The 27,835-nt window shown below is 40.4% G+C and overlaps 1 protein-coding gene across 2 annotated transcripts; it reads left to right on the forward strand.

Annotated features, from left to right (window-relative positions):
• Nucleotides 1–27,708, forward strand: stk11 (serine/threonine kinase 11). 2 transcript variants are annotated; one of them, XM_062022717.1, is made up of 12 exons: nt 1–344; nt 4,279–5,104; nt 8,927–9,007; nt 13,165–13,248; nt 13,390–13,479; nt 13,705–13,837; nt 13,951–14,087; nt 15,839–15,966; nt 22,851–22,908; nt 23,009–23,202; nt 24,800–25,055; nt 26,686–27,708. In XM_062022717.1, exons 2-11 carry the CDS (start codon nt 4,821–4,823, stop codon nt 25,006–25,008), a joined length of 1,398 nt encoding a protein of 465 aa, XP_061878701.1. In that variant the 5' UTR covers nt 1–344; nt 4,279–4,820; the 3' UTR covers nt 25,009–25,055; nt 26,686–27,708. The 2 variants fall into 2 exon arrangements, with proteins under 2 accessions (XP_061878701.1, XP_061878702.1); XM_062022718.1 differs by lacking the exon at nt 8,927–9,007 and having other exon boundaries at nt 9–344; nt 26,686–27,703.
• The last annotated feature ends 127 nt before the right edge of the window (nt 27,709–27,835 follow it).

A 27,835-nucleotide genomic window follows, 5' to 3' on the forward strand; every position in this document is an offset into this window, starting at 1 on the left:
GCACGTCACCGGCTTATCGCATGACAATCCATCAAAGTGATTATGTTGAAGCGATGAAATAATAATCGTTGAGTGATTTATTTGTGAAAATGATGTGTCTTGCTGTCACTCTTGCACTTTGAGGCCAAACTTTGATTTGACGCAGTAATGTGTGGCATGACAGGGGGAAAGGGGGGGCGTAAGCAAGATGGCGAAAACCTGAGTGGCAGCAGCAATTTACGAAGAGTCGCAACATTTTCCATTGATACGCAGCTCGGCTCCAATTTGACTTATGTTGCATCAAATGCGAATTCATGAGAAGCAAGTAAAGTCTGCGAGAGGGACAAACATTTACGCGGATTAAGGTGAGTTTGCACACTAGAGGAGTTTGCGATTAGCTAGCTGGCTAACCGTTTTTATAGTGGAACCTGAACGCAACCCCGGTTAGCTTGCGTTAGCTAGATTTCTCTGGATGCTTCCCCCGGTCGCCGCTGTGGATGTGAGGGGTTTTCTTCTCGTCCTGTTTGTTTGTGGTGAAAACATCTCCACGGTTATCAGTTGAATTACTACTTCCACCGGCAAAGCAGTTTGGTTTGTAGTGCCAATCAACGGCTAGCTAGTTGTCACCGCTTCACTTGTGTGACGACGTTTCACCCAGACCCAATTCATACTCGCGTTTTTGCACTTCATATGAATATGTTTGCTTTAAAAGTTTTGATCTTGTTTTTACTTAACGTGTATACTGAAAATGGCAGCGGTGTTATTAAGAGGTGCACGGCAAGCTGGTTCATTCAAGCTGTTAGCCAGCTAGCAGTAACGCTGTCAACGCATCATATGCCTTTTGGATTAAAATGTTTACATTATTGTCCGATACGTCTATATTTTAGTCAATGCCCTGCACTATTTAATGTACCTGTCCGTTTTTATTTATAACGTTCAATCTCTTTATTTTATTTTTTTAAATATTTATTTATTTTTAACACTTTTTCTTTCAACATTCATTTTATTTCATGAAATGAGTTAGTTTCGGTCGTATAATGAACCATTTTGTGTGATCAATTTAACAGCACAGATTATACATATTAACAATCCTACACTTACACACAAAATAAAGATAATGACTGAAAAAGGAATAGGCTGAAGCCAAGGCTTATATTTGCCTATCCTATAAATTCACTGAAAATTAGGTTTCCTGGAACATCAACGTTAAAAAAAATCAATGGGATGAAAGTAATCGTTGCTATATTTGATCATTTTCCCTTATTTCACCTTTCAAGGTGTTCTTAAAACTTAACAAATAACTACATGTCTTCAACTCATCACTGAGCTTGTTTCACCATTTAACTCCTAAAACAGAAATACATGTGTATTGTATATTTGTTCTTACTTTACATATTTCAAAAATCAAAATCCCCTGTAAATTATAGTTTTCTCCTTTTAATTTAAATAACCTAAGGATACAAGCAGGAAGGCTGTTGTTCTTTACTCGAAACATAATTTCCATTGTTTTTAAAAACGATATCTGGAAATGTTATAACACATTAGAACTTATGAATAATGAATTGGTAGGTTTGTAGTAGCAAGCTTTATGTATTATTCGAATTACCCTTTTTTGAAGTTTAATTATTGGGTTACATTCTTTTGTTCTTTTCATGTAAACATGTATACCTAGGGCACGGGTGTCAAACTAATTTTAACTCAGGGGCCGCATGGAGGAAAAATCTATTCCCAAGTGGGCCTTAAAGGCCTACTGAAATGAATTTTTTTTATTTAAACGGGGATAGCAGATCTATTCTATATGTCATACTTGATCATTTCGCGATATTGCCATATTTTTGCTGAAAGGATTTAGTATAGAACAACGACGATAAAGATTGCAACTTTTGGTATCTGATAAAAAAAAGGCTTGCCCCTACCGGAAGTAGCGTGACGTAGTCAGTTGAACATATACGCAAAGTTCCCTATTGTTTACAATGATGGCCGCATGAAGTGAGAGAGATTCGGACCGAGAAAGCGACAATTTCCCCATTAATTTGAGCGAGGATGAAAGATTTGTGGATGAGTAAAGTGCAAGTGAAGGACTAGTGGGGAGTTGAAGCTATTCAGATAGGGAAGATGCTGTGAGAGCCGAAGGTGACCTGATATTCAGCTGGGAATGACTACAACAGTAAATAAACACAAGACATATATATACTCTATTAGCCACAACACAACCAGGCTTATATTTAATATGCCACAAATTAATCCTGCATAAAAACACCTGCGTGTTTGTTACGCTAGCTCCTAGCTCCTCTGCTAGCTCCTCTGCTAGCTCCTAGCTCCATAGAACACGCCAATACAATTCAAACACCTGATCAACACACACAATCACTCAGCCCAAAAGACCGTTCACCTAACCCAAGGTTCATAAAGCTTATATATTTTTAAAAAGTTACGTACGTGACGCGCTCATACGGTCAAGCTATCAAATGTTTAGCAGCCAAGGCTGCATACTCACGGTACCTGATATTCAGCTGGGAATGACTACAACAGTAAATAAACACAAGACATATATATACTCTATTAGCCACAACACAACCAGGCTTATATTTAATATGCCACAAATTAATCCTGCATAAAAACACCTGCGTGTTTGTTATGCTAGCTCCTAGCTCCTATGCTAGCTCCTAGCTCCATAGAACACGCCAATACAATTCAAACACCTGATCAACACACACAATCACTCAGCCCAAAAGACCGTTCACCCAACCCAAGGTTCATAAAGCTTATATATTTTAAAAAAGTTACGTACATACGCAAAAAAAAGTTGCGCACATACGGTCAAGCGATCAAATGTTTAGAAGCCAAATCTGCATACTCACAGTAGCACGTCTGCGTCTTTGTCATCCAAATCAAAGTAATCCTGGTAAGAGTCTGTGTTGTCCCAGTTCTCTACAGGCGTCTGTGTATCGAAGTCAAAAGTCCTCCTGGTTAGAGTCTCTGTTATCCGAGTTCTTCCATCTTGACTGCATCTTTCGGGAATGTAAACAAAGAAGCGCCGGCTGTGTACTGTTGTTGCTGACTACGTTCGAAAAATACGTCCATTTCGCACCGACAACTTTCTTCTTTGCTTGCTCAGCTTCCTTCTCCATAATGCAATGAACATGATTGCAACAGATTCACGAACACAGATGTCCAGAATACTGTGGAATTATGAAATGAAAACAGAGCTTTTTCGTATTGGCTTCAATGTGGAAGGCATACCCGTGTTCGCCGGGCTACGTCACGCGCATACGTCATCCTCAGAGGCGTTTCGAACTGGAAGTTTAGCGGCAAATTTAAAATGTCACTTTATAAGTTAAACCGGCCGTATTGGCATGTGTTATAATGTTAAGATTTCATCATTGATATATAAACTATCAGACTGCGTGGTCGGTAGTAGTGGGTTTCAGTAGGCCTTTAATGGTAAAATCATGGCATGATAACCTAAAAATAAAGACAACTCCATGTTGGTTTTTTTCTTTTGCTTTGTCCAAAAATAGAACAAGCACATTATGAAAATGTGTAAAGCACAACTAAACCTCTGGACAAAACACTTAAAGTTTGTTGAAAATTCTGAGGAAATTGATGCAGCTTCAAAAACACAATGAACTTGGACTTTGTCTCAGTGTATCTACAAAGCCAAGATTAAACTTTAAGTCACAGTTTTTCTGGGATTTAACAAAAAACACAACGTTTAAACTCTTCTAGGTATCAAATACCTCCTTTGTCATGTCCACGTATCAATCCAGTGCTAACTCAACAAACCGTAAGAAACGGAGGTAAAAAAAAAACTATTCAAAAGAGTTAAGTTCACCTTTCTTGTGTTTGACAAGAGACATTTTGGGGCAACGAGGGTGCCGAATGACGACGTGTTTGAAGCAAAAGACATAAAACGGCAGGTTTTAAGTTTCATGTGGGTCGCAGAGGAGGAGCCACAGTCACCCTTCACTGTGTACCTCTTGCTTGGCCCCGGTATAAACCGTTTTGTTGCCTAACAGAATTGCTATTGTGACACCCAGTGGACACATTTAGAACAGCAGTTTCTTCCGTAAAAAAAAAAAAAAAGAACAGCTAATTTTTATACCGTACGTTTGACACCCCTGACCTAGGGAGTAAACGGATTAGATTAAAATAACTGTTTCTTCCTACTCCTTTTCGGACATGTTGAATTGTGCGAGTGTAAACATGTAACTTGCATGTGTGAAACAAATCTAACCGTTGTGGATTTTTGAGTGTGTGTTCTCATTAATTTTTGAACGACCCACTGCTTTCCGACAGCTGGAACCACACTGGCATGGAGGACACCTGAAGACAGGAGAACTTTTTATTTATTTTTATTTTTATTTTTTTGGAAGGCTCCGTTCGCAGAAGTGTGGCTGACAGCGCTGCATGAATCTGGCATTGGAAGTGTGTTTGGATCAGGCCCAGGAGTACACGCTTATGTGTCCCCAGGCAGACTCCTGCCATGCAGCATGGATCCTTGACAGAAATATTGTGCTGCATGGCCTTGACTTGGGGCAGCTCGCCTCTACTCAAATGGTGTTAAATTAATATACAACAGAGGAGAGAAAACATTTTTTGTTGGTGGAACCAACATATTTTTACCTCTGTGTGCAGCTCTTGTTTAATAACAACCCTAATGTCCTAATGTTTACAAGCCAGGACTGACCCCTACCCCGGCCTGAATTCCCCCTGCTCCCATTTTCAGTATTTCAGAATTGATCCATTACCTCTTGTGGACTCATTTTCGGGCAAGAACCGAGGATTACGCGCCGACGTTCGGCCAGTTTGCGCGGGGAGGTTCCAACTGCGGCTTGGTCATGAGCACCGGGGAGATACATCACCTTGACTACCTGAACGAGAACGAACTGATGGAGATGGACACGTTCATTCACCGCATCGACTCCAGCGAGGTAATTTATCAGCCGCGGAGGAAAAGGGCGAAGTTGATAGGAAAGTACTTGATGGGCGATCTGCTGGGGGAAGGATCATATGGCAAAGTGAAAGAGATGCTGGACTCTGAAACCCTCTGTCGGCGGGCTGTCAAGATACTGAAAAAGAAGAAGCTGAGGAGGATTCCCAATGGAGAAGCAAATGTGAAAAAGTGAGTGGTACTTTTTCTACCTTTTTGTTCCCAGCGTGTTTTATGACAAATCCTGATTTATGCATCATAATTTATCACCATTGTTACCCAGCTGAGTGTCCCATCACAATTTCATGTGCAGAACACGGTTTATGCGTCTATTTAAAAAATAGTTTGTGCTTATAACGGTACTGTATTTTTCGGACTATAAGGCGCACTTAAAATCTTTTAATTTTCTCAAAACTCGATAGTGCGTCTTATAACCCGGTGCGCCTAATGTAAGGAATAATTTTGGTTGTGCTTACCGACCTCAAAGCTATTTTATTTGGTACATGGTGAAATTAAAAGTGTGACCAGTAGATGGCAGTCACACATAAGCGATATGTGTAGACTGCGATATGATTCAAGTAAACAACACCAAAATTGTATATGTTACTTTGAAAATATAGAAGATTACACACGGCGCTCAAAAATCTAAATGTTTTAGTACCACTTTGGTAAGCTATAAGGCCGCACTGCTTGGGGACGGCGTGGCGAAGTTGGGAGAGTGGCCGTGCCAGCAATCTTGGGGTTACTGGTTCAATCCCCACCTTCTACCATCCTAGTCACGTCCGTTGTGTCCTTGAGCAAGACACTTCACCCTTGCTCCTGATGGGCCTGGTTAGCGCCGTGCATGGCAGCTCCCGCCATCAATGTGTGTGTGTGAATGGGTGAATGTGGAAAATAGTGTCAAAGCGCTTTGAGTTCCTTAAAAAGGTAGAAAAGCGCTATACAAGTACGACCCATTTACCATTTACCATTAATGAATTGTACTGTGCTTCAACATACAAGTATTATTATGGTGTGTGTGTATAAGGTAAGACATTATCTGGCGTTTTGTTTCGCAATATTATGCAGAAGCAACTTTTCTTACCTTATGGTACCTGCTGATCTGTATTTGGGATCTGCATAAGTCCAGAAATTGTGTGCGCGTCCCACTTAGATTCCCGGGCGCGGCCACTGCTGCTGCTCACTGCTCCCCTCACCTCCCAGGGGGGTGAACAAGGGGATGGGTCAAATGCAGAGGACAGATTTCACCACACCTAGTGTGTGTGTGACAATCATTGGTACTTTAACTTTAACTTAAAGGCCTACTGAAATGATTTTTTAAAATTTAAACGGGGATAGCAGATCCATTCTATGTGTCATACTTGATCATTTCGCGATATTGCCATATTTTTGCTGAAAGGATTTAGTAGAGAACATCGACGATAAAGTTGCAACTTTTGGTCGCTGATAAAAAAAGCCTTGCCTGTACCGGAAGTAGCGTGACGTCAAAGGTTGAAAGGCTCCTCACATTTCCCCATTGTTTTCAATGCAGCTAGAGCGATTCGGACCGAGAAAGTGACGATTACCCCATTAATTTGAGCGAGGATGAAAGATTCGTGGATGAGGAACGTTAGAGTGAAGGACTAGAATGCAGTGCAAGACATCTTTTTTCACTCTGACCGTAACTTAGGTACAAGCTGGCTCATTGGATTCCACACTCTCTCCTTTTTCTATTGTGGATCACGGATTTGTATTTTAAACCACCTCGGATACTATATCCTCTTGAAAATGAGAGTCGAGAACGCGAAATGGACATTCACTGTGACTTTTATCTCCACGACAAGACATCGGCGAAACACATTAGCTACGGAGCTAACGTGATAGCATCGTGCTTAACTGCATATAGAAACAAAAGAAATAAACCCCTGACTTGAAGGATAGATAGAAAATCAACAATACTATTAAACCATGGACCTGTAAATACACGGTTAATGCTTTCCAGCCTGGCGAAGGTTAACAATGCTGTTGCTAATGACACCATTGAAGCTAACTTAGCAACCGGACCTCACAGTGCTTTGCTAAAAACATTAGCTATCCACCTACGCCAGCCAGCCCTCATCTGCTCATCAACACCCGTGCTCACCTGCATTCCAGCGATCGACGGTGCGACGAAAGACTTCACCAGATCACAGATACGGTCGGCGGCCCGGAGACGGAGGAAGTTAAGGTGAGTTCGGCGGCTAGCGCGTCTGCTATCCATCTCAAAGTCCTCCTGGTTGTGTTGCTGTAGTCCGCCGCTAATACACCGATACCACCTACAACTTTCTTCTTTGCAGTCTTCATTGTTCATTAAACAAATTGCAAAAGATTCACCAACACAGATGTCCAGAATACTGTGGAATTTTGAGATGAAAACAGAGTTTTTTGTATAGGATTCAATGTGTCCGCATACTTCCGTTTCAACGATTGACGTCACGCGCATACGTCATCATACATAGACATTTTCATCCGGAAGTTTAGCAGGAAATTTAAAATTGCACTTTATAAGTTAACCCGGCCGTATTGGCATGTGTTGCAATGTTAAGATTGCATCATTGATATATAAACCATCAGACTGCGTGGTCGGTAGTAGTGGGTTTCAGTAGGTCTTTAACTTAACTTTGTAGTCAGTGCCGACGCCATAGTCGATAAGCTTCTTCTTTTTCTCTATCTTCTTGTTATGGGACATTCATCCTCCACTGTTGCCATTTCTAATACAAAGCAGTGTACAGTTCTTACTTATATCTGTCAGTAAACTCGCCATGAAAGCGCTAAAACATACCGGTGTAGTGAGTTTTAATTATTCACCCAAGGAACTTTAGTTATTAGAGAGCTCCGGTCAGACAGTTTTTCACGGGACACATTTCCAGACTTGTTATTGCACTAGTGAGCCACGGATGAGAAGATGCTGCTCCGCTATTGATTTAAGTAAATTCTGAATGTCATGAAAACAGTTAGCTCCGTCTTTTGACACTTCTTCCACTACCGTCCTTGCACGCTACACCGCTACAACAAAGATGACGGAGAAAAGACGCTGCCGAAGGTGAGCCACGTAAATAAGACTGCCCACAAAACGGTGCATTCTGAAGCGAACATCAGAAAGCGGCATGAAGTTGATCTGTAAAACATAATCTATGCAACATATTGACCAAAGAACCACTGTTACATGTTATGTAGACCACAAGGAAGTGTTTTCAATTTAGTCAGGGGGGGGGGGGGGCTTGGTCGGAGGGTGGGGGGCGGGGGGCGTGGTTATTTACAGCTAGAATTCACCATCTCGAGTATTTCATATATATTTATATATATATGTATGAAATACTTGACTTTCAGTGAATTCTAGCTATATATATATATATATATATATATATATATATATATATATATATATATATATATATATATATATATATATATATTTTATTTACATAGAAAAAAATAATAATACTTGAATTTCAGTGTTCCAGTGGCTATCCATTAGATGGCAGTATTGTCCTGTTTAACTTCTCCGTTCATGATGAGTATATCATTTCGGCCGCCATGTCTGTAATTTCCTCGTTCTTCTGCTTCGTCTCCTTGTTGTGTGCGCAGTTGTGCACTCTATAAAAGCCCTAGATGTTATGACGTCTTTGGGCAGGCAAGCTGTTTTGTGGGAAAGCGGACGTGAGAACAGGCTGTCCCCCCTCAGTCTCAGGTCCGCATTGAGCTGGAGGGGGCGTGGCCTCCAGCTCCGGCTGAATACCGGGAGTTTGTCGGGAGAAAATCTCTGCCGGGAGGTTGTCGGGAGAGGCGCTGAATACCGGGATTCTCCCGCTAAAAACGGGAGGGTTGGCAAGTATGAACTTATCCCTATCAGCATATTATGGATACCCCCAAACTCACTTTCTTTAGCGACTCCAGCGCTAAACAGCACCAGCAGGACTAAAGAGGGGGCTTTAATTGTCAATTTCACCGAAGGAGTTCGACTGCTTGACTGAACGTGCGTGCCTCTCGCAACAGGAAACCGGAACTAACTCAAACAGCGCGAGATCATCACGTGACTGCGCGTGAGTACGAAAATGACGGCCTTTATAACACAAGGTTAGTATAAGTATATGATCGATACCAGAGTGACAAGATCGATATTTTTATTTTCTGAAAATATACATACTTTTTTGTTTTTTTATTAATGTTTACAAACTCTTTGAATAAATCTCTGAACACAGAGCTTTTAGAGCAAAAATCAAAGGATTTAATTGAGTAGGAGATAGTAGTTTTTGCTTTTGTTTAGTTATTGTGTACTATTATGTTTTGCTCAAATAATTGTATGTAATAAAATAAATTAAGGAACTAGTTTAAATATCGTGTTGATATTGTTAAATTGTCAAGAGCGCTCACCATAGGCACATAGAAAAATGTACAATTAATACATGTGATTGGTATTGGTATTGGCCGATCTCATTAATGGATGATTGGAATTGGCAGCATAAAACTTTGATCGTAACATCCCTAATTTTAATGCCCCATCTTATTAACCATGGTTGTGACTGTGACTTATTTTGGAATAAAGGTGCAAAAAGCGTTATCGTGAAGTTCATTGAGGTCTCCCTTGATACGATGACGTTACCCATAACTTTGCCAAGATGGCGGTCCATGTTTTGGAGTATGTATTACATAAAAGCCAAAGGAAGATCTTATGTATGCCTTGATGCTTGCTTAGCTGCGGTCTGACAAGATATACATTGGTTAGAAGAAGCATATTTTTCCTCAAATTCCGCTTTGTATGACCTCAAGTCTCTACTATTGCAGCAGATGCTGAGTCACGTACCGTAGACCTAAATAGTACTCTGTGATGTACCTATAATGACTGCTCGGGTCCGTGGCCGTGAGTATGACCCAGTCGGACCGTGATTGTATTCAGGTGGTTGCTAGGGCTGCAACTGCAGCGCCCACAGGGTACTAGTCACTGCTTACTGTTAAGAGTCCAGCTTCTAGAAATGAATCATATGCAACAGACCATTGCTCATGAAAACTTCTGGACATAAAATTATAATGTACCATTGTATGCCCACCTTGATCTTTAAGTAAAAAGTCCCAGCACCTTCCATCCATCCATTTCCTACCACTGTACCTGTGTCATTCTTTTTTTTTGACAACTCCAGTCCAGCCACTCAGGCAAATCATATTGTTGATGTAGATGCCCATATCTGCTGTACAGAATTGCTTTACACAAAAGATGTGGGATACTTCTCTTGTTGCCTTATGTCCTATGTGTCAAAGTCAAGGCCCGTGGGTCAGTTCCGCCCCGCGAATGAATGATCTATGGCCCCCGGGATGATATTTGATTAGTATTAGCGCCCGCAGGCCACAGCCGCCTGCTGCTGTTTTGCACGCACCAATACTCCATCAGTGTTGGCGCTAGGAATTTTCTAATGGAGTCCCAGTCATAAAAATGGGGTCCCACGGTAAATTTTTGGGGTCCCACTTCTTTGTAACCGTATTGAAAACAAATGATAAATGTATGCATTATCCCGTTATATCTCACATTCTATATTGTGTTTTGGAAAAAGGTTGTAATAAACGTTACTTAATTCATTAAAAAAATACAAAAGAAAAACACATTTTTATGCATATGTAAATTGATTCAGTTATAAACATTCATTAACTTTCTTCTTTCCTTCATAGATCTAAACTTTACCGCTGCCGGTATTTTTTTCTATATTTTTATTGTAATATTTTCAGAATTTGTGTTTTTTCTATTATTGGCCAAAGTAAGACAAAGAAAACAATCTGAAGTTGTCTTTATTTTTTTGTTTCAATGCCATGATTTTGCACACGTGTGCACAGATTTTCCTCCATGCGGCCCCTGAGCTCAAATGAGTTTGACATCCCTACCTTATGTGTATTTGACTTAAAGGCCTACTGAAATGAAATTTTCTTATTTAAACGGGGATAGCAGGTCCATTCTATGTGTCATACTTGATCATTTTGCGATATTGCCATATTTTTGCTGAAAGGATTTAGTAGAGAACATCGACGATAAAGTTCGCAACTTTTGGTCGCTGATAAAAAAAAGCCTTGCCTGTACCGGAAGTAGCGTGACGTCACAGGTTGTGGAGTGCCTCACATCTGCACATTGTTTACAATCATGGCCAGCAGCAGCGAGATCGATTCGGACCGAGAAAGCGACGATCACCCCATTAATTTGAGCGAGGATGAAAGATTTGTGGATGAGGAAAGTGAGAGTGAAGGATTAAAGGGCAGTGGAAGCGATTTAGATAGGGAAGATGCTGTGAGAGGCGGGTGGGACCTGATATTCAGCTGGGAATGACTAAAACAGTAAATAAACACAAGACATATATATACTCTATTAGCCACAACACAACCAGGCTTATATTTAATATGCCACAAATTAATCCTGCATAAAAACACCTCAGTGTTTGTTATGCTAGCTCCTATGCTAGCTCCTAGCTCCATATAAGCCGCCAATCCAATTCAAACACCTGCACAACACCCACAATCACTCAGCCCAAAAGACCGTTCACCTAACCCAAGGTTCATAAAGCTTATATATTTAAACAAAGTAACGTACGCGACGCGCACGTACTGGCAAGCGATCAAATGTTTGGAAGCGCAGCTGCTACTCATGGTACCTGATATTCAGCTGGGAATGACTAAAACAGTAAATAAACACAAGACATATATATACTCTATTAGCCACAACACAACCAGGCTTATATATAATATGCCACAAATTAATCCGCATAACAAACACCTCCCCCCTCCCGTCCATATAACCCGCCAATACAAATCAAACTCCCGCACAACACACTCAATCCCACAGCCCAAAGTACCGTTCACCTCCGTAAAGTTCATACAGCTCATATATTTCCCCAAAGTTACGTACGTGACATGCACATAGCGGCACGCACGTACGGGCAAGCGATCAAATGTTTGGAAGCCAAAGCTGCATACTCACGGTAGCGCGTCTGCTATCCAACTCAAAGTCCTCCTGGTTGTGTTGCTGCAGCCAGCCGCTAATACACCGATACCACCTACAGCTTTCTTCTTTGCTGTCTTCATTGTTCATTAAACAAATTGCAAAAGATTCACCAACATAGATGTCCAGACGACTTAATAGCTGGCCACAATGGTGTCCCAATATGTCCGCACAATTCGGGACGTCACACGCAAACGTCAATTTTAAATTTCCTGCTGAAAACGTATCGGTATGATGATCGTCATACCGATACATTTTCAGCAGGAAATTTAAAATTGCACTTTACTAATCTAACCCGGCCGTATTGGCATGTGTTGCAATGTTAAGATTTCATCATTGATATATTAACTATCAGACTGTGTGGTCGGTAGTAGTGGGTTTCAGTAGGCCTTTAATTGAATGGAAATATTTAGTGTTTGGTGCTGCTGGACCGGAGCGGGAGGGGATAGAAAGAAGAAAATAAAAAAAGAAGACAGAGGGGGAAATTGTGGAGACAAGAGGGGGATAAGACAGAGAGACATCATCAACAAAAAATAAAAGTGTCATTGTGACTTATTTCTGACCTATAACCTCCGCTGACGGCGCAAGTTATTTGTTATCAACGACACACTACCGTCTCCGATTCAACATTTCTGTGTTCCTAATTTCCTGCCGACTACCAGAGGATTTAATCACACCACACATCATTAAGTATTACTGCAGCCCGTGCTAATTATAGAGGAAGCATCGGGGAACAGCCGCATGACTTCACGCAGCGGGAAGATAGTCTTCAAGATGGCGTGTTTTCAGTATTTTCTTCTCACGCACGTACAGTACATCTATTCATCTTACATGGTGGACACCTCAAGCGAGACCTGTTGAGGCATGTGAGAGTTTCCCCCCTCCCAACCCACACACACCCCATTATTTTACTTTGCCACTGTTTTCTCCGCACTTAACCGCTTGCACAGCATCACCATGGAAATTTTCTTGAGATGTGATTGAGCAATGCTGGTCTTGTTTCCATGGCAACACTTTCAGGCCTGCCACGCCCGGGATTGGAATGACTTCTGCGTACACAAGTTTCTTCGGAATATATAGATTGTAATTCAATGAGCATGCCGTTCATCTTTCAAACGTTTACCACAAAAACTAATTTCCAACTTGTTGTGGCTTGAATAATAAATTATATATTTTTTTGTGTTGGTCATTTAGTAATAATTATGATGCTGTATGATACCAACATGTGTTTTTTTAAATTTTTCCATTTTTTTTTCAGGGAGATTCAGCTGCTAAGAAGACTCCAGCACAAGAATGTGATACAGTTGGTGGATGTTCTGTACAATGAAGAGAAGCAGAAAATATATCCTTATTCCTCTCACTTTATTATGTCGTCCAAAGGCACATCATTATTAACCCGATATGAGCACTGTTGTCTTTGTCAAGACAGATGTTGTTGCTTTTAGATTGTATTTGTTCCAAATGCCCTTGACTTGTGCTGTACGTATATGGTGATGGAGTACTGCGTGTGCGGGATGCAACAAATGCTGGACAGCGTCCCGGAAAAAAGGTTTCCTATATTTCAAGCTCACGGGTACGTCTTTCTCCTCACCGTTCGCCCCTCTGACTTCTCACCCCCTTTCTTCTCCATCTCACTTCTATTATTAGTCTTATCCTCTCCGCAACAATAGCTCCCGGCCTAAATTTAGACCCAAGACTGCTGGGCTTGCGCTTTTCAGAATACCTCACCATATATTGCATGAATCTTATCGCAGGCTGAACTTGAAGCTTAATGTGACCGCCTCTTTGCTTTCTGCAGGTACTTTTGCCAGCTATTAGATGGCCTTGAATATTTGCACAGCCAGGGAATAGTTCACAAAGACATTAAACCAGGCAATCTGCTGTTGACAACAGACGGGGCACTTAAAATCTCTGACCTGGGAGTAGCAGAGGTGAGCTCATCTAGAAACAAAGTGATCCTCACCATCCTTGTTTCGAAGCATGGAAAGACATGCTTAAATAAAATGAATAGAGAGGGAATTAAATGCTGTTTTTTTGTGGGCAGGCGCTGCACCCATTTGCAGAGGATGACACATGTCGCACCAGCCAGGGCTCTCCGGCCTTTCAGCCGCCCGAGATCGCCAACGGCCTGGACACCTTTTCAGGGTTTAAAGTGGACATTTGGTCTGCGGGAGTAACACTGTGAGTAGTCACAGGCTTTATTATTTTTGCTTTAATGTATGGACCAAGTAGTGTAGTACAAAACCCAAAACTAGTGAAGTCGGCATGTTGTGTAAATGGTAAATAAAAACAGAATACAATGATTTGCAAATCCTTTTCAACTTATATTCAATAGAATCCACTGCAAAGACAAGATATTTAATGTTCGAACTGTGAAACTTAATTTTATTTGGCAAATAATCATTAACTTAGAAATTAATGGCAGCGACACATTGCAAAAAAGTTGGCACTGGGGCATTTTTACCACTGTTACATGGCCTTTCCTTCTAACATCACTCAGTAAACGATTGAGAACTGAGGAGACCAATTTTTTAAACTTTTCAGGTGGAATTCTTTCCCATTTTTGCTTGATTTACAGCTTAAGTTGTGCTGGGTCTCTGTTGAGGTATTTGACGCTTCATAATGCGCCACACATTTTCAATGGGACACAGGTGGTGGACTACAGGCAGGCCAGTCTAGTAGTCTTTTACACTCTTACTACGAAGCCACGCTGTTGTAACACATGCAGAATAGGGCTTGGCATTGTCTTGCTGAAATAAGCAGGGGCGTCCATGAAAAAGACGTTGTTTGGATGGCAGCATATGTTGCTCCAAAACATGCATGTACCTTTCAGCATTAATGGTGCCTTCTCAGATGTGTAAGTTACCCATGCATTGGGCAGTAATACACCCCCATACTATTACAGATGCTGGCTTTTGAACTTTGCGGCGAGAACAGTCCAGATTGTTCTTTTCCTCTTCGGTCCAGAGGACACGACGTTCCACAGTTTCCAACAACAATTTGAAATGTGGACTCATCAGACCACAGAACACTTTTGCACTTTGCATCAGTCCATCTTAGATGAGCTCGGGCCCAGTGAAGCATTTGTGGGTGTTGTTGATAAATGGCTTTGGCTTTGCATAGTAGAGTTTTATCTTGCACTTACAGATGTAGCAATCAACTGTAGTTACTGACAGTGGTTTTCTGAAGTGTTCCTGAGCCCATGTCGTGATATCCTTTACACACTGATGTTGCTTTTTGATGCAGTACCGCCTGAGGGATACAAGGTCTCAGGCATTGCCGCTTTTGTGCAGTAATTTCTCCAGATTCTCTGAACTCTTTGATGATATTACGGACCGTAGATGGTGAAATCCCTAAATTCCTTGCTATAGCTGGTTGAGAAATGTTGTTCTGAAACAATTTGCTCACGCATTTGTTTACAAAGTGGAGACCCTCGCCCAATCCTTGTTTGTGAATGACTCAGCATTTCATGGAAGCTGCTTTTATACCCAATCACGGCACCCACCTGTTCCCAATTAGCCTGTTCAGCTGTGGGATGTAAGTGTTTGATGAGCATTCCTCAAGTTTCAGTCTTTTTTGCCACCTGTGCCATCTTTTTTGAAACATGTTTTAGGCATCAAATTCCAAATGAGCTAATATTTGCAAAAAATAATAAAGTTTACCAGTTTGAACATTAAGTATCTTGTCTATGCAGTCTATTCAATTGCATATAGGTTGAACAGGATTTGCAAATCATTGTATTCTGTTTTTATTTACGATTTACAAAACGTGCCAACTTCACTTGTTTAGGGTTTTATATACTGTAACAGCTTATACTTTTCTGAGGACTTTCTACAAATTTATCATAGCAATGTTGACAAAAGAGCAAGAGGAATTGTTAAAAGATATTCAAATATAAAGCAATGATTGCCTTTATTTGTCCTTCCATTTAGATACAACATTACTACAAGTCTTTATCCATTCGAAGGGGACAACATCTATAAGCTATTTGAGAACATTGGAAAAGGAGAATTTACAATTCCTGAAGAGTGCGGACCCCCTCTTTCAGACCTGCTGCGAGGTGAGTGGGAGACTTGACAAATGTTCTAAATACCTCACGTGACATGTTTTCGTTGGGGGAAAAATACCATCTTATCATTCACTCCAGGAATTTGCGATGTCATGGTGGCACAAATTCATTTATTAATTTCAATTATGGGACTTGGGACTATAGGGCCTCGGGACTTTGTCCAAATCCCGCAACTTCCCTGCACATTTTGTCCAGTCAGCGTCATTTTCACCAATGGAATGTGTCTCTGAGCGACACTCAAACGCGCACACCAACTGTCTAATCAAAATGTATTGTATTATCCGGACTATCGAGCACACCATGTGAAATGAGTTATTTTCACAGAAAGATTTTGTAAGTGTTTGGAAGTTATCATCATGGACCCACTAGCTGCGGAAGCTAGAGCTCTCCAATCAGCTAAACAGAGTCAATAACTCCACGGTGACGTCTTACTGAATTTACTGGGGAATTTGTGAAACTAAAACAATACAAAAAGAATGCCGTTGTAAGTTAATAATACCGGTACTAACACAGACACTTGAAAACATGTCACCATATTAACTAATGCTAACGATGCAAACTTCATTACATTATGACAGCACATACAAATATGCATGAAAACACTCCTACAGACATCACGCATGGGACGGTTTAGTAAGTACAAACAGTTTTAGTTATAGTGTAAAATCTACAAATGTTGCTTAGCGTGATGAACAAAGAATCCATTCGAGTAGAAACCCTATGAACGGCTAAAAGACGGATCGGCCCTTCTACTCTTGGTTAATAATTTTAAAAAGGGCACCCGAAGTAAGCGAACTCGTCCAAAAAAGGGTGGTATAGCACAAACAAAAACCCACCTGTTCAGTGTCTTTGCTTGGTTTTTTTGGGGTTTTTTTTACTATTTGCATTATGGCCGTCAACAATAAAAAATCCATAAATTAGCCGCACCGTTTTATAAGCCACAGGGTGCAAAGCATAGGAAAAAAGGTTGCGTTTTATCGTCCAGAATTTACAGTATGTTTATTTGTTGTGTTGACAGCAGGAACAGCAACGTGTAACAATATATCAACTCTTTATTGCTCAAACAACACAATTGTCATCCTCCCGCGGATCTCAAACCTTTTTTCTACTTCTGTCTACAGCAGTAAGCCTTCTGGGTAATGTAGTAAACAAACATTTACTATCCTATGATAATTTAACCATTATTTAGCCAACCTTTATTTATTAAAAGGTAAGAAAAAGATTTTAAAAAATACTGCTATGAATCGCTCTCAACAGTTTGCAAATGCTAGTATAGGGCGGGGGTAAATGTGTGATACTTACATGAATGTTTAAGATGGACAAAAACTTTTCGAACGTAAAACATACACAGAGAATGTTTGTAATTTGTGCACGGCATAGCAGGAAGCCTTTGGTGTTGCTTCATTCTGTAATGATTATTTCCATTATTCCTAATTATTAATTAAAACAGCATAATGTGATTTAACTGCCATCCTGTGTCAACTTTTAAGTCTGTGTGGTATAAAACGAATGAAACATCAACATAGTATTTGTTATTCTGTGCTTTTGGGGATTAAGAGACCCTTAAAACATTTGATAACAGATTCATAAGATCACAAGTTAAATCACAAATGAGCCTCAAATCCAATATGTTTTTTCCAGGGCCAATACAGACTATCAGTAGTCAGGGAGGCCAATAACCGATATTTGGAGTCGATATTCATTTGCAGTAAAAGTTATTTAAACATGAATAGTATATGTCAGTAAACAACTTGACAAGGTTTTAAGCTGTTTAAAAAAATAAAAATAATAATTCAGAAACGTCGGACCAGTGTGTCTAAGAGGAGCATCAACGATTGCTTTTCAAAATATAGGAAATCTCCTGAAAAAAATGTATAAAAAAATATGGGATTTCTCTACATCATAATAAATGAAAATAACATAACATTACATCACTATAACTTGCCATCTATCCAATTTTATAACAGTTTATGGATTTAATACATTGTGATGTTTACTCTTGAGGAACCCTGAAATATTGCAAACATTTAGATAAAAACAATTCTGGGATCCTTCACGTAGCTTATATTTGAGACATTTTTTCAAGCTGGCTGACAAAATTTCTTCCTCGATGTTAAAGAAATTATGAGAATGTGTGAGCTGTTGCCTGCTCTTCTTTACTCAAGTTTACAATTTGTCAAGATATTTACACAAAGTTTAGAGTTTTCTTCATAATAATCCATCTCTGTCGCGTTAATTGATTGAATCACGAAACATGAAACTCATGGCGCTCCTTTAAGGAGCCCACGCCCCAAGTGTTGCAGGCGGAGGCTTGTCGAGCGACTCGATCGCTGCAGTAACGAAAAACAAACAAAACGGGACCGGAAAGACACCAGGAAAGAAGGCCAAAAACTGGATTTCCTGGCAAAAATGGAAGGTTTTAACAGGTAAGCAGATGAGACGTACTGCAGGCAACATTAGGAGGAGAAAAAGGGGTGAGCACCGCGGTTAAAGCAGCTGAGCAGACCGGAGAATAATTCTCTCATGAACTCAAATAAATATAAAACATAATTGGGGAGAATTATTGAGAATCTAAGTAATCTTTATTCTTCAATGAATTAGAGAAACATTGGGCTCCAGCAAAAAGGGAACTTTCCTCATGCAGGGCAAAATGACTGTAGCTTGAGCAGTGGATATTACTATCTACTTTACTAATTATTTTTTAAAAGTATGATATTGTATCTGCTGATGTAGTTCTGTTGTATTCGTGAAAATGCTAAATATCGGCACCGATAATTGGTCGAATCTACTCATAACATTGCAACTTTTGCCACTAGTTGGAGTTCAAATCCCAGCCGAGTCATACCAAAGACTATAAAAATGGGACCCATTACCTCCCTGCTTGGCACTCAGCATCAAGGGTTGGAGTTGGGGGTTAAATCACCAAAATGATTCCCGGGCGCGGCGCCGCTGCTGCCCACTGCTCCCCAAGGGGATGGGTCAAATGCAGAGGACAAATTTCACCACATCTAGTGTGTGTGTGACAATCATTGGTACTTTAATCTTAATCTTAATTTTAATACTTTTTGGAAAAGCTTTAAAATTCAGGCATTTCAGGCAGCAACAATCACAAAAAAAACTGCGAAATCTTAGAGCTACAGTGTTTTACTTATTGCCGTGGCGTTTGATTCCCAGCTTCCGCCATCCTAGGTTAGGTTACTTTTAGTACCCAAAGGTAAACTTGTTTTGCAGCCAGCAAGATCAGAACATCCATTTAAACATACAGAGAAAGGAACATCTTAGATATGCAATACAAAGACCTACCACATAACAATCATCACAAACATTGCCAATATCTTAAAATAGTACATGTACTCCAAGTTCCCCATAAAAAGGATAAACCATATAAAATCCCAATCAGATAAGATTTGGGACAAGCCAGAATAAAACATCATAATAAAAGAATGAATAATAAAATAATAAATTGCACTAAAATAAATGTAGGCAAAAATCCTACTCCTTTGTTGTGTCCTTGAGCAAGACACTTCACCCTTGCTCCTGATGGGTCGTGGCTAGGGCCTTGCATGGCAGCTCCCACCATCACTGTGTGAATGTGTTTGTGAATGGGTGTCATATAGTGTCAAAGCGCTTTGAGTACCTTGAAGGTAGAAAAGCGCTATACAAGTATAACTAATTTGCCTAAATAGACAACATGATGTCTTCAAGTGGTATAAAAGATGTAAAAAGAACAAACTACAGTTAATAGAGTGCAGACATTTGCCACTGCAACCCCAATATGGGTCTGCACCACACTGTATGCTCTCATGTTACGAGATTCCTTGCATCACTCAGTGAGGCTTCACTAAACTTTTATGTCCTTGCTCGTTCACCACTCGTGTGCAAAGTTATGTTGATACATGTTAAGTTCTTTTTACAAAATTGTGCTAACTAATGGCAACACAAATATTTTTGACAGAGGCAATTGCTGTACCTGCAGTGATAAAATTCCCACCCTGTATATTTTATCAATATGTCCAGCAGGTGGTGCTCTGACATTGCGAATCTCGCCAGCATTGCATGTTTCCCCACCCACGCTATAGAAATCCCTTCAGCTGCTGACGTAGTTTTTATTGATCTGGGGCCAACAGCTGAATACTAAACACTTCAGCAGACTCCGCATCTCCCCTGTGAAATGCTGTAAAGCCCCCCTGCTAAAACAAAAGAACTGAAGAGACTTTAACGGTGGACCTTGTATTGGCTTTATGTCAAAGCAAAAGTAACAGCCCTAAGATTCCCAAAAGAAACCCTGGCAAGACTCTGATGCGAAGGTGTCAAGACTTGACACTAAATACTTACATGTTAAATGTAGTTTTTCTTTTTTATGGAAATCAATCCATCCATCCATCCATTTTCTACCGCTTGTCCCGTTCGGGGTCGCGGGGGGTGCCGGAGCCTGAGCCTATCTCAGCTGCATTCAGGCGGAAGGCGGGGTATACTCCTACAAATGAAGCATGCCTCCATGCAGGGGAGATTAGTTCAAGGATTCAAGGAACTTAATTACTCCACCAGCACACATGAGATGGCACGAATTTTAAGTATCTGAGGTCCCCAGATTTAACCCAATGAGTATGACAAGAATGATTAGATGATTTGAGGCATTTTGAGGGTTGGGTTTCATCAATGTCTGTCACTGTTCAATTTACAGCGTGCACTCTGCAAAGGTGTCATAACACTTCAGGCTTGTGTATGACGTATGTGTGTGATGACGCATCACCTGAGAGATAGTCGGCCCGTAATGACACTGACTAAAATAAACCCACCATTCTGATCAGCACTGCTGAGAGATCATTATTATATTATGCGGTCTGTATCTGCATCACATCACCGCTGTATCATCATGCTGACATTCTACTATTGCCACATTCTGCCCACAGGATAAGAGAGGGCCAAACATGTATCATCAGTGCTCATATTCACATAACTCACTGTTGGCAGGTCAAACTAGGGGATGTGTTTCAATATCCTAAACAGCCTGACACAGTTTGCCATACCGAAATATCAGATTGATTGAAACAAATCCCTCTAAGATACTGCCAATAGAAACGGTTTGGAAAAGACAAAACAGTTTAAGAAAGTAGATGTCGGAACATTGACAATGACATCCAATATGAGACAATCACATCAAGAGGTAAAAGGATTAACTGAATATTATTAATCAAATAACTCAATTAATTGCAATAGACCAAAGTGTTGATTTATTTTTCTATTGTTTTGATTAATCGTTTGAGTGTAATTAATTACGGTAAAAAAATAGAAAATCTGGAATCTATGGTCTGTCTGTAGCTTTAAATATGTTCAGTTCAGTTCAGTTTCAGTTTATTTGGAACATGCATACGATACAATGTAATGCATCACATATTTCCAGTTGTTTCATTACAGCATGTCCGAAAAGGAACAGGAAGAAGCTGAGCTTATTAAATCCTACCTCTTTTCATACCATAGCAATTTTATCCCATTTCCTTGTTCACTGTAACAGAACAGTGAATAAATAAATAATATACCATGGTAAGTAAACACATATTAAATACATAAATCTTTATCTAAAAAGAAAAAAAAGGGTTCAAGATGTTCATCATAATTATTGTTCTGTATACTTTGTGAACACTTGTAGTTTGAACAGTCTCTTAAATTGAATCATATTGGTGCTTTGTTTGATTTCTTTGGTTAATCCCTTCCCTAAATTAATTCCACATACGGATATGCTAAAGGTTTTAACAGTTGTACGGGCATACAAGTGTTTTAAATTAGATTAAGGTTCATCCATCCATCTTCCGCTTATCCGAGGTCGGGTCGCGGGGGCAGCAGCGTAAGCAGGGAAGCCCAGACTTCCCTAACCCCAGCCACTTCGTCCAGCTCCTCCCGGGGGATCCCGAGGCATTCCCAGGCCAGCCGGGAGAGATAGTCTTCCCAACGTGTCTTGGGTCTTCCCCGTGGCCTCCTACCGGTCGGACGTGCCCGAAACACCTACCTAGGGAGGCGTTTGTGTGGCATCCTGACCAGATGCCCGAACCCCCCCATCTGGCTCCTCTCGATATATTTCTCTTTTGTTGAGAAGAATTGTTGTACATTATTTGGTAGCAGGTTATAGTTTGCTTTGTCCATAATTTTAGCAGTTTGCAAATTCACCAAATCATCGAATTTCAATATTTGTGATTCAATAAATAAAGGGTTTGTGTTTGTGTATGTGGACATAGCTTCCGCATAGCTGCTGCAATACTGCGCCTATGAGAGTGGTGGTGTGTGGGGGCCATGATCTGTGTGGCAGAAAACGGCAGAGTTTTTTTATTTCTTTATTTATTTTAATCAATACACACATTTTAAAAGTGCAATTTTCAATGATCATGTGCATGTATTGTTGCGTCAAACTCTAAACAAACTAAACAACTAATGTAGTCAATGTTATGTGGGATATGATTTTCGGGAGAGGGCAGCACATACATCACACGGAAGCTGTAACTACAAATCTTAAAAATAATATTTTTTTGTTTATATGTTTATTTGTGGTTGGCTGCCACAAATAAATGAATGTATGAGAAACACTGGGTGATATCCTGCTTGTTACCCCTCTTTGCGAGCTCTCTTATGTCAAAGCGCTACATTTTATACCATCAAGGACTGGTTCAGATGGAACATATCCCACTCAAAATGCTAATAAAGTGTGTTTTTTGGTACAACCAAACAGAAATGACACATTTGTCTTTGGTACATTTAATATTGTACCTTGAATTTCTTCTAATCAATGACCTTTGAGAGGCATTTATTCGCTCATTAAAAGTAATCTATAAGGCGACTATAGAAAAATATTGGTTGACATGATGTATGTGTTATGTTCTCAGGGATGCTCGAGTATGACCCTGCAAAGAGATTCTCCATACAAAACATAAGGCAACACAAGTAAGCCATCTTAAACCAAATATGGAAACAGTTTCCACTCTTCTAAGAAATCAAAAAAGAGATGTTTGTCACTCATGCGCCATTTCTCCTGTTCTGCCAGCTGGGTGCGTAAGAAACACCCTCCGACAGAGCTCCCCGTGCCCATCCCTGCTAGCGCCGAGGGCAGGGACCCTTGGCGCAGCATGACGGTGGTGCCATACCTGGAGGACCTCCATGGCTACACCGAAGAGGACGACGACGAGCTTTATGATGGCGAGGACGAGATCATATACACTCAGGATTTCACTGTGCCAGGTTTGTGGGCACTTTAGGCACTATTTGTTTTTTACACTTTGTCCTTAGCTTGGCGCTAAGTGCTTGCTTTTGCTTCCGAGTACTTGATGCGCTGAGGCAATGGCAGCTTATTAGTTTGACATGACATCAGGATGCAGTGCATTCTAGACGGAGAGGGGAATTAATTTTGGTTCGAAGATAATGACCACATCTTGTGTGACGTGAAGACTTCCCTCCCTTCTTTTTTCATCTGCGACCTATATCAGTTGCTAGGCAACAGTCTGCAATGATAAGTGCAGCAGTCAGTGCTGGCCGAACATCTACAAGTGTTGGCCCACTTAAGTCCAGATGGAGCCGCAGAATGTGAATGGAGTGCTCTAGAAATTGTCCGGTGGAGATGGTTTTGTTGTTGAAAATGTGAACTGTTTTCCAGGATTCACTCCCACGTGTGCAAAGCAATGTTGTACTTATTGCGTTGACACTTGTTACATAAATGCATGGTGGGAAACCGCTACGGCAGCCGTAGTAAAGAAACAGTGTAGTTCAATCATGTTTTATTTATGTTTTAATGCAGGAGTTTTTTAAGTATGGCATACTGAGCCTCGCCCTTGGTGAATATACAGTACAGGCCAAAGTTTTGACACACCTTCTCATTCAATGCATTTTCTTTATTTTTATGACTATTTACATTGTAGATTGTCACTGAAGGCATCAAAACTATAAATGATCACGTGGAGTTATGTACTTAACAAAAAAAGGTGAAATAACTGAAAACATGTTTTATATTCTAGTTTCTTCTAAATAGACCCTCTTTGCTCTGATTACGGCTTTGCACACTCTTGGCATTCTCTCGATGAGCTTCAAGAGGTAGTCATCTGAAATGGTTTGCATTTCACAGGTGTGCCTTATCAGGGTTGATTAGTGGAATGTCTTGCTTTATCAATGTGGTTGGGACCATCAGTTGTGTTGTGAATGAGAAAGTGTGTCCAAACTTTTGGCCTGTACTGTATAATTCTATGTTAGCTACCTCTCTGTGTTTATAATGTATATTTTCTGCTGGATCTACTCATTATCTTTTGCGACCCTTTTTTTGCTGCAGCTGTTACATATACTGTAATATTGTACATGGTATTTGGGATTTGTTATATATTGTATATATTATATAACAATATAATATATTAGGATATATTATATACTGTATATATGATATGTAAATATTATGTTATATTTTGTATTGCTTCTATGGTACATTTTTAGTTTACATTATACCTTTTGTTTTCACCCTCTTTTTGTGCCCTTGTGTGCACGATCCTTTCCATCATTTGTTGCTGAGCTGCTGTGTGGAACAATTTCCCTTGTGGATCATTAAAGTTTGTCTAAGTCTAAGTCTATTACAACTGGGGCCTGACAAACTGATTTCTGAAGCATATTGTGTAGCATTTTATGCCTATCCTGTTTACTCTGTCATCATAGTAAGTAAAAATTGTATTTATCATAACATTGAAGAACATGTTTTGAAATCTCTTCTTAAGTCTTCTGCTCCCTCTCACACTTTAAAACAACACCTTTTTAATGGCTATTAATTGATACCACGTCCATCTTTGTGTTGGACATGTAGGTCAAGTGGCTGAAGAAGACCAAGATCTTGGCCTCGCAGACTACAGCCCGCCAGTGACTAAGCCCGTCTGCGTGAACGGGACCGAAGGAGGGTCTCTAACCAGCAAGGCTAAAGCGGAACGTCGGCCCTCGTCCTCATCCAACCCCTCCCGCAAAGGGGTCTCCACAGTCAGCAAGATCCGAAAGCTCTCCACCTGCAAACAGCAATGACGTCCCGTCCCTCTCCTCTCCGGTCTCTGTCGGCAGCAGCCCACCTGGTGAGTGTGTGACTATGCATGAGAAAACTTGAAAGGGAAAGTGGGCGTTGGGAGTTCATTCAACCGGAGACAGTTACTGAAAGAGAAAAAGAAGACACAGCCTTTGCTACTAGAACAATAAATAGTAGAAATGAGACAGATTATCATGCAGATGGAGGCGTATAAGTGGCATTCAGAGAGCGGCCGTTATTGGTATTCAGCGAGCAGTACTGTGACTCAGCTGTAAACTCTACACTCAAATATTCCCATTATCACCATTAACACTGCTGTGGGTTAGAGTGTAACTTTTCATGAAGAAGAAGAGCACATTCTAGATAGGGAATGCGATTTGAATCAATTGCTACTTTTTACTAATATTTTTTAATGTGGATTTTGTTAAGAATTCTGCCAAATATATGGAAATGTTAAGTCGCATCTTGATTAGGAAATGGGTATTGTTTACATTTTAACCAATACTGTTACTAAATTGGTACTTTCAAAACAATGCTTGAACCGGTACTTAAAAAAAAGTAAAACATGCACATTTTTTTGGAAAAAAACTATATATTTTTTTCTAATGGAATTTTCTGACATTGAAGTTAAACAGGGAAGTAATTGAAATACTTTTAATTATATTAATTGAATAACTAAGTAATACATTAAAAACTAAGAAATAAAATCCAAAATACTACTTATGTGTTGAAATATTGATGGTCATAATTCACTGTCGAAGGTGAGCCACGTAAATAAGACCGCCCACAAAACGGTGCATCCTGAAGCGACTGTCAGAAAGCGGCTTGAAGATGGTCTGTAAAACATAATCTATGCAATATTTTGACCAAAGAACCACCATTACATGTTATGTAGACCACAAGGAAATGTTTAAAATTTTGAAAAAAATAACATGACCCCTTTTAATGCGCCCTATAATCCGGTGTGTCTTATATATGAAAAAAGACCTGACTAGGCATTGTGCCTTATAATCCGGTGCACCCTATGGTCGAGAAAATACGGTACTTTTGTTTTTTCTATGTATTCATTGTTTTTCAAAGAACCATGAAGGAGTTTTAAACCTTAGCTTTACACAATTAATGACTTGTTCCAATTAAAACATAAAAACAGCTGAACTTGTGGTTCAGAGCCAAAAAATCAAATGCAAAAGCCAATTCTGAATGCCAAGTGACTGTGACCAGTTGTGGTATTGCAATATTTACTCCTACTTGGTGTTTACTTTATGATTCCTCTGCTATTTAGGCAACAGACTTGTGGGGCCTGATTGAAGTGTACCTTCTGCTGTTTGCAGAATCCATTACACATCAGTTGATTCATGGTAGTCGATTGAGCAAATGCCACACGATCGACAGAAATCGATCTGTCCTGCCTGTAACGTGAATACGACTTCCCGTTCCAAAGTGCTACCCCAAGTCGCTCTTTCACACGCTGCCGTACGCTCCGGGTTTATCAGTCACGGGTGCAGCGCGGAGGAGTCGCTGCGTGTTGACGTGACGATGCGATGACTCACCCTGAAGGAGCCGCACCAAATCCGTAGGATGTTTGTGTCTCTCCTTCACAACATGAGTCCTTCCGTGTTAACAGCGTCACTAAGGAGCAGGGCATGTGCGTAAATCTCCTTTCTTACTTTGTCTTCCAGGTGTTCTGTCCCTGTCCTCCTCCTGTCCACAGCGGGCAGAAAAACCTGCTGAGCCCTTATACCTCCATGGACCACTGGCCTGTCGTCATGTAAAAGCGTGCCCTTAAAGCGATGAGTGAAGAAGGTGGACACCATGACACATTCTCTTTGCTCTGAGATGAAGGCAACCCTCCATTTCCTCCAATGATCTTGCTTGTTAAGCTCCTTGGGTGTCCTAACTTCATGATGACCTCCTATCAGGAGGGTGGCAAATGGTGCACTGGACTTCACAAGCCCATCATTCATCCTTTTGTTTGTCACATCTGTAGCAAATACTAATGGAAGAGGGGCACGTCCCTCCACTAATGTTAAGTTAAAGTTAAAGTACCCATGATTGTCACACACACACTAGGTGTGGCGAAATTATTCTCTGCATTTGACCCATCACCCTTGATCACCCCCTGGAAGGTGAGGGGAGCAGTGAGCAGCAGCAGTGGCCGTGCCCGGGAATAATTTTTGGTGCTTTAACCCCCAATTCCAACCCTTTGATGCTGAGTGTCAAGCAGCAAGTGTAGTCAGTTCTCGGAGCAAAGAGAGTCACCCGGGTTAGCAAGACATTCTCCACAGATGCTCTGTGGCAGCATTATAGCACCTGGAGTCATTTTTAACAGCGGTATTACAGAATTCTGTCTAAAACTGGCTTTTGGCAATTTTTTGCGGGGGTTTACAGAACCTTATAGCAGTTTTAAGGCACAGTGTGATGTGTTGGAGGGAAAGTAATTAAAGAGAAAAAGAAAAACATTGATGCATAGTTCAATTTTTAAATCTGACAAGATGATGCTCTTGTGCTACTACTACCGACATAAAACCTGCATGCTGTACAAAGCTGGAAGAGCAGACTGACTGACTGTCTTTTAGGTCAACCACCTTGTTGGGGACTTTTGATTTCCCTTAGTTTTGTTTTTCCAATGAATATTTTTTAATTATTATTTATATAAAAATGTCCCAAAAATCTGCTCTGGTGGCTGTTTTTTTTACCCCCCGTTTTAACTGAGAATATTTGTGTTGCTCAATGTTATTTGTATTTCCTTCAGCCACTTCTTCACATAGTCTTTGTCACGTAAGAATTGATAGAGCTGCAGCTGCTGTCATCTGTTGGTGCTGATCACAA

This window comes from Entelurus aequoreus, linkage group LG16 (genome assembly GCF_033978785.1).
Source record: "Entelurus aequoreus isolate RoL-2023_Sb linkage group LG16, RoL_Eaeq_v1.1, whole genome shotgun sequence".
Taxonomy (NCBI): Eukaryota; Metazoa; Chordata; class Actinopteri; order Syngnathiformes; family Syngnathidae; genus Entelurus; species Entelurus aequoreus.

Bases quoted from the DNA above. Each gene is read 5' to 3' on its own strand.
- stk11 (XM_062022717.1), top strand. From the start codon at position 4,821: ATGAGCACCGGGGAGATACATCACCTTGACTACCTGAACGAGAACGAA. The intron at 15,967-22,850 runs GTGAGTGGGAGA...TTATGTTCTCAG, and splicing joins TCTTTCAGACCTGCTGCGAG to GGATGCTCGAGTATGACCCT. The intron at 23,203-24,799 runs GTTTGTGGGCAC...TTGGACATGTAG, and splicing joins TCAGGATTTCACTGTGCCAG to GTCAAGTGGCTGAAGAAGAC.